The sequence below is a fragment of the Podarcis cretensis genome (assembly GCF_951804945.1).
Source record: "Podarcis cretensis genome assembly, chromosome: 2".
NCBI classification, from domain to species: domain Eukaryota; kingdom Metazoa; phylum Chordata; class Lepidosauria; order Squamata; family Lacertidae; genus Podarcis; species Podarcis cretensis.
Window position 1 is genome coordinate 114,596,790 of NC_137171.1, and position 13,625 is coordinate 114,610,414.

Consider the following 13,625-nt stretch of genomic DNA (forward strand, 5'->3'; position numbering starts at 1 on the left):
GGCATTTTGAAGCAACTTTTAGAAACTGAATTAGATGCATTTAAGCCAATAACATGAGAATCTAGCCAATTGTTTACCTTCCAGAGTTTAAATTTTTTAATATGTTTATTTAGGATGCGAAGCATCACACGTATTAAATCAAAATTAAGCCATGACTTTAGGATTGCACCTACTATCCCTATTTTTTTATACTGAAAAAGTCCCCCACGGCTTATACTCGAGGGTCCTTTCAGGCTGCTCCTTCCTCCTCCGCAGGCGGCGGAGTAACGAGCAGCCCGAAAGCAGCCCTTCTGGGCTGCTTGTTCTTCCTCTAGGCAGCACCCTAGGTAGGCAGGGGCTCAGGGGCGGGGGGAGAGAGAAGCCCCCTCTGCTGTGCGTGCATGCGCACACACACATGCACTCCAACCCACCAGGTGGTTTGTGGTTTGGTGAACCAGCTTATACTCAAGTCAATAAGTTTTCTGTGGTAAAATTAGGTGCCTTGGCTTATATTCAGGTCGGCTTATACTAGAGTATATATGGTATTTAAGCACTAATAAGCTGGTTGACACTGGCAACCAGTAACTGACATTTCAATCTAGGTGGGGTGGGGGGCTAGAGGGCAAGCCCTTCATCCCTTCTGTGCCCAGCTTAGCTTTTGGGAGATTACAATGTAAGGTCGATCTCATGTCAATTAAGTTTGCTTTCAGCACACAGGCCTTACAGCACAGAGTATTAAGCAACTGATTAGACAAAACCTAGTATTTTGTCCTGCTTCATTTGCTGTACTTTCCATGTATAAGACAAGGGTTTGTTATTTAAAAAGTATATTTAAAGTAAAGGGACCCCTGACCATTAGGTCCAGTCGTGACCGACTCTGGGGTTGCGGCACTCATCTCGCTTTATTGGTCGAGGGAGCCGGTGTACAGCTTCCGGGTCATGTGGCCAGCATGATAAAACCGCCTCTGGCGAACCAGAGCAGCGCACGGAAACACCATTTACCTTCCCGCCAGAGCGGTACCTATTTATCTACTTGCACTTTGACGTGCTTTCAAACTGCTAGGTTGGCAGGAGCAGGGACCGAGCAACAGGAGCTCACCCCGTCGCGGGGGTTCAAACTGCCAACCTTCTGATCGGCAAGCCCTAGGCTCTGTGGTTTAACCCACAGCGCCACCCGCGTCACAAAAGTATGTTTAACTCTGGGCTAATCTCCCCCCAAAAAGTTCAACAAACAGCCCCCCCCATTTTCTTAATTTGGAGTCCCCCAAAATAGGGATGAAAAATATGGTATATTTATTTTTAAAATTATTCTGTGAGCTGTTCTGCGAACTTTAAGAATTCTTTCAAATAATGTCTCACACATTCAATGTGTATCTTTCCAAGAAAACAATTCTTTCTCTCTCTCTCTCTCTCTCTCTCTCACACACACACACACAGAGAGAGAGAGAGAGAGAGAATGCCCCCATACAAGAGATGATCCTATCCTAAAGAATGAAGCCACACCAGCAAAAGGTTACTCACAAGACTAGTTTAATTCAACACCCATAAGAGCTGGGCTCCTTTATTACCAAAAAATAATAGGGTCTCAAAGGGGGATGGGGAAGAGAGAACAAGCCACAACTAAAACATTATCAATCTTTCACTACTAGTTTACCTGCCAAGAAATATCAACTTTAAACAGGGGATTAATTTTAACATGCAGACAAAATTAAAAAGTGATAGGGCATACATAACACACACACACACACATATACGGAAAACAGTCTTTTTAAAAAATGATGAACGGGCGTACGAAAAAATGTTTGTGTTTTTAGTTCCCCATCCAAGGAATTCCCCCTCCCTATAAAACAAAATGTACTTTTAAATGTCAGGTATCACAGAGCACCCCCAACTAAACTCCCCTTTCGTACTTCCCATCATCACAGAGGCAGATCACTGGTAGTACTGATGTATGGGTGAAGGGGCGGGGACAGAGCAATAGGTGGAGTCCCAAAATCTTGTTGGCAGGCAGGCAGTGGAGGTCCATCTGAAAGGAAGTTTCATGCGGAGGCTCCAGCAGCAGAACCTTCTTTGTCATCTGAGTGCCAAGTTGAGCAAGGAGACTTTTGCCCTGAGGGAGTGCAGGATATCTGCTGATGTCAGCCCCAACTCCCCACTTTGCACAGCCTAGTGATAGATGCTCCTCTATCCTTGCCGCAGGAGTGGGGTGTGGTTTGAGTGTTCCAGACTTGTCGGTCACCTCATTCTCCATCAGATGAAATTAAAAACGTGAAGCTCCAGGGAAGTGGAGGAGGTCAGGAATTTAAACCAAGGGCAACATAAAGAGGCAAAGCCCCCTTTATCGGGTCTGTTCAACTGAAAGAGACAAAACACGTTAGGAAGAACATTGCAAACAAGCATAGGTTGCCCATTCAATTCTAATGTTTCTGAACAACCTTTCCAGCATCTTTCAGTCTTCTGCAGAAAAGTGTCCACTATTACCAAACTAAGTACTTCCCTCCCCAATTCTACATGGCAAATAGCAACTCCCACTGAGCCAGCGGTCTGTTCACAGTGACTTCCAGAAGCTCAGTTCATAAGGCATTTTTTCCTCCAAGTGTTCCTTGCTCTCTCATATGGCTCATCCGATTCCTCAAATTTAGATTGAAGTGGAGAGCCCTCAGAACATCAAAGCACCTGGTTCAAAGGTTCAATCCCTGGCATGTACACCACCAAGGCTGGAAATGGCCTATGCCTGAAAAATGCAGCCAATAGGTGTGGACAATACTAAGCTAAATGGACTAATGGCATAAAGCAGCTTCCCAACTTTCAGTCAACTTATGCCTCCCCCTTCAGGTCTGAAATTTCCTGCTTGGCCTCCAATAACAAGCTCTTCCCGCAGTCTAAATCTCCCCCCCTCATTCCAACCGCCATCAAAGGTCTCAGGCTGCACTTACTGTAGGAAGAGATGTCAATCTCATCAGGCAGCTCGCTGATGTTCACCTCGAAGCGGTCCTGCACTTCATTCAGGATCTTCGCATCATTCTCATCCGACACAAAAGTTATTGCCAGACCTTTCGTGCCAAAGCGCCCAGCACGAGCCACCTGCGGAACCCACAATGGAGAAGATGGGCCCAAGTGCCTGTGGAAGTATTTCCCGGTACAGTGGTACCTTGGGTTAAGTACTTAATTTGTTCTGGAGGTCCATTCATAAGCTGAAACTGTTCTTAACCTGAAGCACCACTTTAGTTAATTGGGCCTCCTGCTGCCGCCGGAGGATGATTTCCGTTCTCATCCTGAAGCAAAGTTCTTAACCCGAGGTACTATTTCTGGGTTAGCATAGTATGTGACCTGAATCATGTAACCCGAGGTACCACTGTACTTCCCCAAAAGGAGGCTGTTCTCTCCAAGTCAAGTACTGAAAGCAAGAGGCACCGGGGCACGTAAAAACCCACCTTTGCCACGGGCGTTGCTCAGGGCTTGAAGAGACATCAAAACAAGTCAGAGACTCTAGTCTGAGCAAACTCATCAGCGCAACACCGCCTTGGACTTTTCTATCTTTTAGAACCTGGTCCTCAAAGCTGAGGTTTGGAATCTACTTTCTCGCTAGCCCCACACTCACCCGGTGCAGATAGGTGTCTGAATCCTCTGGCATATCATAATTGAAAGCAATGTTGACCCGCTCAATGTCCATGCCACGACCAAAGAGATTGGTGGCCACCAAGATACGGCGCTGGAAATCTTTGAATTGCTGGTATCGAGACAACCTGCGAGGCCAAGAAAATAAAGTGATTAGTATCTCTAGGCCCCCTAGAAACCTCACCTCTTAGTAGAACACCAGAAAGACAACTCCCACCCCTTTGTTCTACCCTACCAGACAAAACTACCCTTTCAAATAGGAGGCAAAAAAAAAACAAAAAACGAGACAAAGACGCACACAAATGGCCTAGGCCAAACATGAGCTATGCTTCCACCTCTCTCATGGAGCAAGCAGGAAAACAACTAAAGGAAGATGCTCTCTAACACAGGACTCGCTGCTTGCTTAATGCAAACAGTCCTGCCTTCTGGAGTGACTGAGAGGAGGAAGCCAACCAAGCAGTAAAACAGCCACTGTACAGAAAACACAACTCCCACACAGCCTGTGTTTTAACCCACCAGACGTGACTGTCCTTAAAAGGCTCACATTCCCTGGTTACGAACTAGACTTTCAGCTCCTAATCAGCCTATGAAAAATTTTGTCCGCTAACCCCTCCCATGACTAGGCGTGTAAGATCACATTGACCCAAACGAGCATCTTGCTAAACGTAAGGATTGGTCTCCCAGCTCCAAAATTTCAAGCGCAAGAAAATGTTTCTCTGTACCCACCCCATCCCAAAGATGATTCAGATGCCAAGAAAGTGGATGTCTGCATTACCCAGATGATTCGCATTATTAGTGTTTTCTTGTCCCGGACCCCACTCGTTAAACATCATCTCCTGCCAACAAACTACAAGAGGAGGAACTTTTATCTATGTCTCAGCAACGTAGCACAGTGACCATTGCTCAGAGCTTAGAAAAGCATCACCGGAAGAGTCAGAGACTCTAGTCTGAAGCAAACTCATCACAGCAAATGAGCCACCTGCATCTCGACCAGCAACCCCCTGCGTCACAGTTCTGTGTCCTTCTCACCTCTCTTCCTGGGGCATACCCCTGTGGATGGCGATGGCCGGGAAGTTCTGCTCCACTAGCAGCTGAGCCAACGCGATGCAGCGCTGCACGGACTTCACGAAGATCACCACCTAGATGGGAAAGCGACGTGTCAATCCTACACCTATTCACAGCTACCCCTTGATAGCAAAGGGATGTCGGTTTGTTATGTTTAGCGCACGCCTCCTGCCAAGTCCCCTCTCGAAAACGGTACAAGTGGGCATGGAGCCTGCACTCATACATAGGAAGCCATGAAGGCAGAACCCAACTTCCACACCACCAGGTTATCCCCAAGGCGGGTCGCTTTGTGCTCGTCATGCGGGCCAACATTAAGCTTTTAATTTCAGCCTGTGGGACTCAGATCAAACATCTAGCCAGGAAAAGGATCGGAAGCAGAAGCAGGCTCCCCACATTCTACCAAATCAACCCTCTTAATCTTTAAAGGTGGACTGGACATTTCAAGTTCTGGTCCCTCCCACATCGCGAGAAACCCTGACCCTGGGGCAGGGTCTACTTCCAGAAGGCACCTGGTTGAACTCCAGCACATCAAGCAGGTCAAAGAGCTTGCGGTTCTTCTCGTTGTCTTTCAGTTTGACATAGTACTGCTGCAGACCATGCAGCGTCAGCTTGGTCTCGTCATCCACGAAGATCTCCATGGGCTGAGGAGCAAACCCAGGGCCGGTTAGACCAGGGCAAGGCTGACCTGGGCTCGGAGGGAGGGGGTGGGTCGGGGTGGACAAGAAGCACAAAACGGGCACAGGAACAGCTTTCCTCGCCGCATACACGCCCACGGCCCTACGTTCCCTTAGGAAAGATCAGAAAAATGAAGGGACACCCCACCCCCCCTTCCGCTTTCAATAAATCTTAAGAAGCCAAAAGCTTCCATCCGAAAGATCCTGGCTCAGCCATGAACATTCCCTGCAAAGCATTCTGGGGGAAAGGCTAACACTGCCACCTCTTAAGATTCTCCTCCTAATTTACAAAGCATTAAAACATTAGCCACTTTCAAGATTAGGCAAGGTATAAATTTTAAAAATGAAACACAAGACTCAAATGCCTTCCCTTACAATTTCCTCCCAATCCCCAGTGTTAAAAATAAAGGAAAAGCAACAGCACAGGAAAGAAGTCAGTGCATGTTGAGCAGTTTTAACCACCTAAAGCATTCTGGCCTTGTGCATCCCTCACAGGCTTCTTCCTAATAGCTCAGGGGCTCCGGGTCCAGTCATGTACCACATCTCCTGCAATTTCCAACTATCTAGTTACCCAAACTCTGGTGCTTGGAATCAAGGGTCAGCAAAGTACACATGGGAAGCAGATTCCACATGGCCCATTGCCTTCCAGAAACTCATCTTTCCACCTGACCCCACAGACCCACTATCTGCCTCACAAATCCTATTCATTTCAGGATTAATTTGGCATTCGGACAGTCGCTACCTCCAGCCATGAGCCATGATTTGACGGCTCTTTTTTTTTGCAGGGGGCAGGGGAAGCAGTTTACTTCCCTCTCCCCCAGCAGTGAGGACCTGCAAGACAATCCCCTTCCCACATGGCACAGGGGTGGGGGTGGGGACAGGGAAGAAAGGGGTAATAGAAAATAAAACAACACGCTTTCCCCAGTTCAGAACAAAAAAAGGATAAAACTTCTCCTCCAGGTCGCCAGGCACGTCTGTTCCACTGGCTGCTGCCGGTCCCTTGAATCCCTCGGGGAGTCCTTCGCCGCAGGTCTCCAGAGTGCCAGCCAGTGAGTGGGCAGGGCAGGACAGGGCAAGGAGGGCAAGATTGTGTGCATGCGTGCTGCCGGTGTGTACCCGAGCGTAATGCATGGGGGCGAGGAGCCAAGAAAACTACACTTGCCTGGGTGTGAGGGGGCCAGGATCTTCTGAACGTGGGTGTGTGTGGGCCAGGATCTTCGGAACACGGTGCTGACCAGCAGGTGGATCCCACGCTGAAGGGAGTGCAGGGAATACAGGAGAAAGAGCAGGGGGGCGCCGTGTATTCTGCGCCACCCGCCAAGTGTGGAGGCGGGAAAAGGATCCTTCTGGAATGGATCCCCTCCATCGCTAACGTGGACACTATCTAGGTCGTGTGTGCCAGCTGGGCAGAAGATGATCATGGTGTGTGGGTGCTCTCTAGCCCTTTTGGGAGAGGCCTCTCGTTCGTGTGTGCAAATATGCGGCTGGCTAGCGTAACCCGAATGATCTTCCGGAAGGTATGTGCCCTGCAAGTGCCTTAGGGGGACTGGGGTAGCCGGTGGGCGGCAGCGGTGCAGCCCAGGGTGCTGTAGGCAGTGGTGGCGGTCTAAGCTCTGGCCCCCTGCTCCTTCCCTGGACAGGGAGGAAGGGAGGCTGGCCGGCCGGCCAGGTGGATAAAGAAGGTAGAAGGGGTTTAATTACGTCTTGCATGAATTTGCGGCACACAGGGCGGATTTCCTTGCTGAGTGTGGCACTGAACATCATGACCTGCTTTTCGTGCGGGGTCATGCGGAAGATCTCCTGGACGTCCCGGCGCATATCTGCGAGGAAGAAAAGGACCAGAAAAGGACCAGAGGGTTAGAAATGGCTCTCTCCAGGAATGTGCCACCCCAGAAACCCAATAGGTCTCCTCTCCTCCACTGGCAGACCATATCCACGTAAGGAAGTTATTCTCACAAACACTTAGTAGCTCTTATGGTGCTTTTTTCCAGAGGACTGAGAATTCATGATAAGAGTATGGGCAACTTTTTAAGGAGTATATGCCCATACGTTACTGTCTGCCTGCCTATCTTCTGTTGCTTCAACTGGCCAATAACTGTACTACTGCTTTATGATTTGTATCGTAAATCTGTATCTGATATAATCTGTATCTGATGCTGTTTGTACATTCTCTGGATTGGCTCCTGACTTGCACTCTGTAGGGTTACACTCACACAATGCTTTGCTGGAAGAAGGGGAAGGCAAGACAGTTTGCAGAGATTCCCCCTTCCCCCAGCAGCCCTCCCTCCCTACAGAGCAGTAGTGGAAGCATGAGCAAAAGCACTTCCCCAGCTTCCTTCAGCAGGAGCCTCCACTGAAATAACAGCCCCTTCCACAAAAAGGAACAGCCCTGGATCTAACCCAACGTGCTCAGAAAGTTAGCATTCTTCCTCTAGTTCTGGAAAACACAACTTCTAGGAAGTCAAAAGCATGGACACTCGGCTGACCCAAGCATTACCTGCCTTGCTGTCCAACTACTCAGCCCAACCCACATGGATCACATGCACACAGCCCCTCACCAAGCTGCTCAAGCATCTTGTCACATTCGTCCAGGATGAAGTGCTTGATGTGCTTGAGGTTGAGGCTCTTGTTGCGGGCCAAGGCCAGGATGCGGCCCGGGGTCCCCACCACAATGTGGGGGCAGTTCTTCTTCAGCACCTCTTCGTCCTTCTTAATGGACAGGCCCCCAAAGAACACCGCCACCTGGGAGGGAGAGAGAGGGAACTCTCAAATAAAGGCTGGCAGCCAGGAGAGACAAAAGCCCCACAGGTGCAAAAATGGGTAAAAATAAATGAAAACAGAACGCAAACTCTGTCAAATAAGTAACTGACGGAAACTGCCTCCAGTGTTAGTTTCATCCCCAAAACCATGAAATCGTCCAAACCTCTCCCACCATTCTCTTAGGTATATTTTCTACTGTTCACTCCCATGCAGGCAAAACACTGTACAGTGGTACCTTGGGTTAAGTACTTAATTCGTTCCAGAGGTCCGTTCTTAACCTGAAACTGTTCTTAACCTGAAGCACCACTTTAGCTAATGGGGCCTCCTGCTGCCGCCGCGCCACCGGAGCACGATTTCCGTTCTCATTTTGAAGCAAAGTTCTTAACCCGAGGTAGTATTTCTGGGTTAGCGGAGTCTGTAACCTGAAGCGTATGTAACCCGAGGTACCACTGTACATGGACTTGAGCAGGGACAACAGCTGTGGCAGCCCTTCGTCTCTCACCTTGACACTGGGCATGTACTTGGAGAAGCGCTCATACTCCTTGCTGATCTGGAAGGCCAACTCACGGGTGTGACACATCACCAGCACCGACACCTGTGAAGAAAGGAGGAAATATGTTTTAAGAAGCCCCTGCTGATTACTTCCGTCACTCTAGTGTTGTAAATAAAAATATGCCCTTTTCCCTTATGGGGTATCCAAGAGCCCATATAGAGTCCTTACATAGGTTCCCTATTGGTAGGAGAAAATAACAGAGGCCAACCAGAGAATATTGAGAAGCAAAGCAGCTAGTAAGCTTGATCTTCATTGATCTGTTGCAACAGGGTGCTCCCCTCACCTGCGGGGAGAGGAGGAGGAACCCAGAACAATGGCGTGCAAGGTCTTATAAAGACTTTTGAAATTGCCACCCTGTAGATCAAGACCACCCCAGAAACATTATGCATTCATCACAGAAGGGGTGTAACCTAAGACCACCCCTCAGATAAGGCGATCTAAAACAGAACATTTGCATGTTGTTTTCTCCTGTCGCTTTGTTTATTTCCTGTCTGGCAGGTTACTTGATTGGATTTCTTGGGGAGCCTGGGCAGTCTTTTGTAATGATAAGGCTCACACCCTTATTCAAACACAGATTAAGACAGGATTTGTGAAGGAAGAGACAATGGGGAGGCTTTTCCATTTTGACCATGCAGAGAAACATTTGCTCAGTTTAGGAATCAAAATGGTTCCAGGTTGGCTTTCCTGTGCTTATCTATGTACGTGTGGTTATGAACGTTGTCATATATCTAAGACCATAAAATTCCTATCACACTAGCAGACTCTCATTCAGGTCTGTTTAAGCTGGCAGGCTGTCATGCTGCCTCCTCAACACCCATCCACCATCTTGAAAAACTGCTTTCCTTTCTGAAACATACCTGACCAGTGACTGGCTCCAACTGCTGTAGTGTAGCAAGAACGAAGACGGCAGTCTTGCCCATGCCAGATTTGGCCTGGCACAGGACATCCATGCCCAAGATGGCCTGTGGGATACACTCGTGTTGCACTGCATGGAGCATATGAAAAAGTACAATGAATACCTCCTGGCAGGTCAGGGATCTCAGAAGCACTTGCATTCAGCCCTCCTTTGCTAACTTTCTGAAATATCACCACCAGACAAGGCACCCGGGCTCACCTTCAGAGGGGTGTTCAAAGCCACAATCAACAATGGCACGCAGCAGCTCTGGTTTTAACAGGAAATCCCGGAAGCCAGAACTGTGGATGGAGACATAGGACCCCTTGACATCTTTCTTAGTTGGGACGTCCACCCCATCTCCAGCTGCCTGATTTTCCACCTCATCATCTTCGTAATCCAGAAGTTCATTGTCAACATCGTTCTCAGTCATGGTGATGCCTCTCTCTCTAAAAAAACAAAAGGAAGACTTAGCATAAAATCGCGTAAATAGTACGGCCAAACAATATAAGATGTAACAGACTGACAATTATAACGACTGAACGTAAGCAAGTGCAGTTATCATTCACAATATCTTGGTTAGTGAAAGCACAACCTTCCTACTTAAAGCTTATGTTAATTAACACCTGTATTGTTTGAGGAAGCCCTTGTCTCACTTCAGGCCTCAACAAACACAACCAGATTTACAGGTTCAGAGCAAAGTCCCCCTTTGAAGTTTCTTTGCTGAATAATTCAACTTTTAGGTCAGCGGCAATGTGTCCTGGAAGATTACAATGTTCTTCCATTGGCATTCTGCTGTCTGCACAGGGCAGAAAGGATGTTCTCTACACAAAATAATAAATGGGCAGAAACCTGACATCAAAAATTGAAAGATTAATGCTGTACACTTGTCTGTCCCTTTGCCACCATCTTTTCTTATATTATTATTACTGCACGTATGCAAGTATTTTTATCTGCCCCTTTTATCACTGTTGCTCTTAAAAGAAAAAGGCAACATTTAGAAACCAGAATATTTCAGTTTTCGCAGGACACTGTGGATATACACCTTACCTCCGAGATTTTATTTTTTAAAAATAGCTAATGATGCATATAGCTCTAGTCTTATACCACATTAAATCAGAATCTCTTAGAAAAGCACTTTGGTCTGTCACAACTAGAATAATTTGCATTCTAAAGGGAATGAGGATAAGACTCACAAGGGCCTCGTATGATTTTACTTAACATGAGCCTCCTTTATGAGGGCCAGATTGTTCATAAAGAACATGCATGAAGTACTAGAGAAGAAAGGCAAACCCTCTGAACAGCACTTAAGTCAGTTACAGGGACTCTGCAGCTCTCCAAATGTTGCCGAGAATCCACTTTCCATCAGCTCCAAGAAGGATGGCCAAGGGTCAGGGATGATGGGAGTTGTTGTCTAGCAACACCCGGAGGGTGACACATCCCATCCCCAACTTTTATGACGTGCATAAAAATTACTGATACGTTTTCATATACTACAAACACCCATGGCATACTTAATTTACCAGTGTTTATGGTGCCATGATAGTATACTTTCTTGCTATTTCTGCAACAGAGCAATATGGCTATTTCGCTGGCAGATTTTGGGAAAGTGAATATAAGGGGTGCAAGCGGGACCCCCTAAAAGTTGCATGCATTGCATTTGGACAGCAACAATCCTAAGCTCACTATGCCCTGAAAAGCTAATTACCCCAATCAATCCCTCCTCATCACCTAAGCCCATGAAAACATGCCTCCATGCAGATGGCTTTGTAGCTTTACATTTATGCTCATAACAGGCAAGTTGGGCACCCTGAAAACACATGCTGCTAAAGATGCGCATCTTCACTTCACCTCTAAGGGGGGGGGGCAAGAAAATGAGGGAGCCAGACACACATCCACAATTCCCCACTTCCAAATCCATGCAGGAGCTTTCTAAGATACTGGGATTCTCAGATCCAAGTATCCTATACCACACCGCCTACAGCACAAAAGATAAGAGAATGGCACCAGGAAACTGAAATTTACAACTCCTAAGAGGAGTCCCATTCTTGAGGTGCTGCCTGAAGCACAGTTGCAGCACCAAGCAAGAAGAGATTCAAGAACAGCCACCTAAAAAACCTCCTAGATAAATCTCACTCACCAGCACTGAGTCAGAATGGGTGTTGTTGGTTTTTTTTTTTGATGGAATTTCTTGTTGACTCTTTCCTCACGCCTTTCCTGCACAACAGCAGCTTTTTCTTCTTTTATCCTAAAAAAACCACCTTAAAAATAGAAAAAGAAAACCTCTGTATTTCAGCACTGTAAATTCCCAGAGAAACCCTCTCCTGCAACAGCAATTTAGTGTTCTCCTGTAGCGCCAGGAGAATACACTCCACGTGGGCACGATCCCTAAAGATATTACACCCACTTGGCCCTGTTGAGACCATACAAAGGATGAATCAAAAAAAAAGTTATGGAGAGTTGCAGCTTCCTAGTACAAGTATGGCAAACTGCACTAAAATCACTCTCCCAAAACAATCCACTGCATATAGCTCCCTTTTGGTCCAAAACGTAATCTTAAAAAAGAAAAATAGCTGGATCTCCTGCCCCACTTGTCATTCATTGCTCTGCATTTTAATCTGTTCCATTGCAACCCATCTCATTACACCCAGTGGAGCTCAGACCACCTAAACCTGCACCCTCCCCAAATAGCAAACATGGGAAAGAAAGACCCCTAGAATATTGAATCTGCAAACCCGCACGAACTGCATGAATGAATCCGCCAGCAAGGATCTGCTAAAGCGGCACGTTTGTGGCTGCATCTCAAAACCCCGTTACGTGAGGAAAGGGATCCCACCCGTCTATTCTCTAGATGCAATTTCCCCCCTCCCCGCAATTACCCCATAATCGTCTCATCATGTACAGAGCGCTATTGAGAAAAGGCCGTTTGGAAATAGGGGGCGGGGGGGGGGGCGGCTAAACACCCCAGAATTAAAACCCTCTGTATTTCTAATTTCTAATTCTGAGCTAAAAAGGAAGGCACAAGGGGTCTCTCTATTCAAAGGACCACGCTTGGGAGGCCTAGTTAACGCCACAAGGAGGATGTTTCCCGATTACGAACAGCTCACGGGGAGCAGCGCGCAAAAGAAAAAGGGCGCCATCTTAAATTCTACTACTTCGCATTGCAATGGCAGGGGATAAGGCACCCCCCCCCCGCCCACTCCCGACTCAATTTTTGGAGGTCCAGACGGGCAAGCGGCCCCCAAAAAAACGAGCCACCGGTAGAAAAATGCCTGGAGAAACGATATCTACCCTGATATGGGGCGGATGGCACAACCGAGGGCGGATGGAGGCGCGATTGTCGGGGAGCACCTTACCTTCTACGAAGGGGAGGAGTCGAAGAGCTACGCTGAACGGCGACCACAGCAGAAAGTGCGCAGCTTCCGGTAAAGGGGAAGGAGGTCACCGGAAGCCCCGGGTGGGAATCTGTCGCGAGGACCCCGCGGGTTTCTCGCGGGGCTTGTCTAATTGAGAGCCTGACTAGAAATTGGTGGATATCAAACAGGTCTTCTTGGGGTTGTGAAAATTCAAATGAAAGGCTGCTGCTGGTTTCTTTTCGCCTAGACGCTTGCTTGCCATTTTTTTCCACAGCAGCAACGGGGCAGAAATTCAACTGGAGCAGTTTCTCCCCTAACTTGCTGGGAATCTGCACCCTGCTGAGTTGCATACCTGCCGTGCAAACTGTTAAGATCGCAAAAGGAAACAAGTAGTAACAAAAGAGTTTCCCACACGGGAGCCTTCTTTATTTTCAATCTTTCGCAGTGTTATAAGAATTCTAAGGTCTCAAATATAGAATAACTATTCATAAATACACATATATCGAAATAGATATAAACCACGTGTCTGAAATAGTATGGGAGAGCAATCCTGAAGTCATTTTGACTCAAATATTCCTCTACCAGTTACAGATAGGTAGCCGTGTTGGTCTGCCATAGTCAAAACAAAATAAAAAAATTCCTTCCAGTAGCACCTTAAAGACCAACTAAGTTAGTTCTTGGTATGAGCTTTCGTATGCATGCACACTTCTTCAGATACACTGAAACAG

At 47.3% G+C, this 13,625-nt stretch overlaps 1 protein-coding gene across 2 annotated transcripts; it reads right to left on the reverse strand.

Moving 5' to 3' along the window:
- Positions 1-1,492: 1,492 nt before the first annotated feature.
- Positions 1,493-13,026, reverse strand: DDX39B (DExD-box helicase 39B). 2 transcript variants are annotated; one of them, XM_079963735.1, is made up of 12 exons: positions 12,898-13,026; positions 11,682-11,802; positions 9,764-9,992; positions 9,507-9,634; positions 8,599-8,691; positions 7,895-8,078; positions 7,038-7,156; positions 5,172-5,303; positions 4,627-4,736; positions 3,581-3,725; positions 2,916-3,063; positions 1,493-2,334 (listed from the first exon to the last, which is right to left on the reverse strand). In XM_079963735.1, exons 3-12 carry the CDS (start codon positions 9,972-9,974, stop codon positions 2,318-2,320), a joined length of 1,287 nt encoding a protein of 428 aa, XP_079819861.1. In that variant the 5' UTR covers positions 9,975-9,992; positions 11,682-11,802; positions 12,898-13,026; the 3' UTR covers positions 1,493-2,317. The 2 variants fall into 2 exon arrangements, with proteins under 2 accessions (XP_079819861.1, XP_079819860.1); XM_079963734.1 differs by having other exon boundaries at positions 9,764-9,988; positions 11,678-11,802.
- Between the last annotated feature and the right edge of the window lie 599 nt (positions 13,027-13,625).

Coding starts and splice junctions, on each gene's coding strand:
- DDX39B (XM_079963735.1), bottom strand. CDS start 9,974: ATGACTGAGAACGATGTTGACAATGAACTTCTGGATTACGAAGATGAT. Junction 8,692..9,506: donor TGGAGCCAGTCACTGGTCAG/GTATGTTTCAGA, acceptor CTTTCTTCACAG/GTGTCGGTGCTGGTGATGTG. Junction 5,304..7,037: donor GCCGCAAATTCATGCAAGAC/GTAATTAAACCC, acceptor TTTGCTCCTCAG/CCCATGGAGATCTTCGTGGA.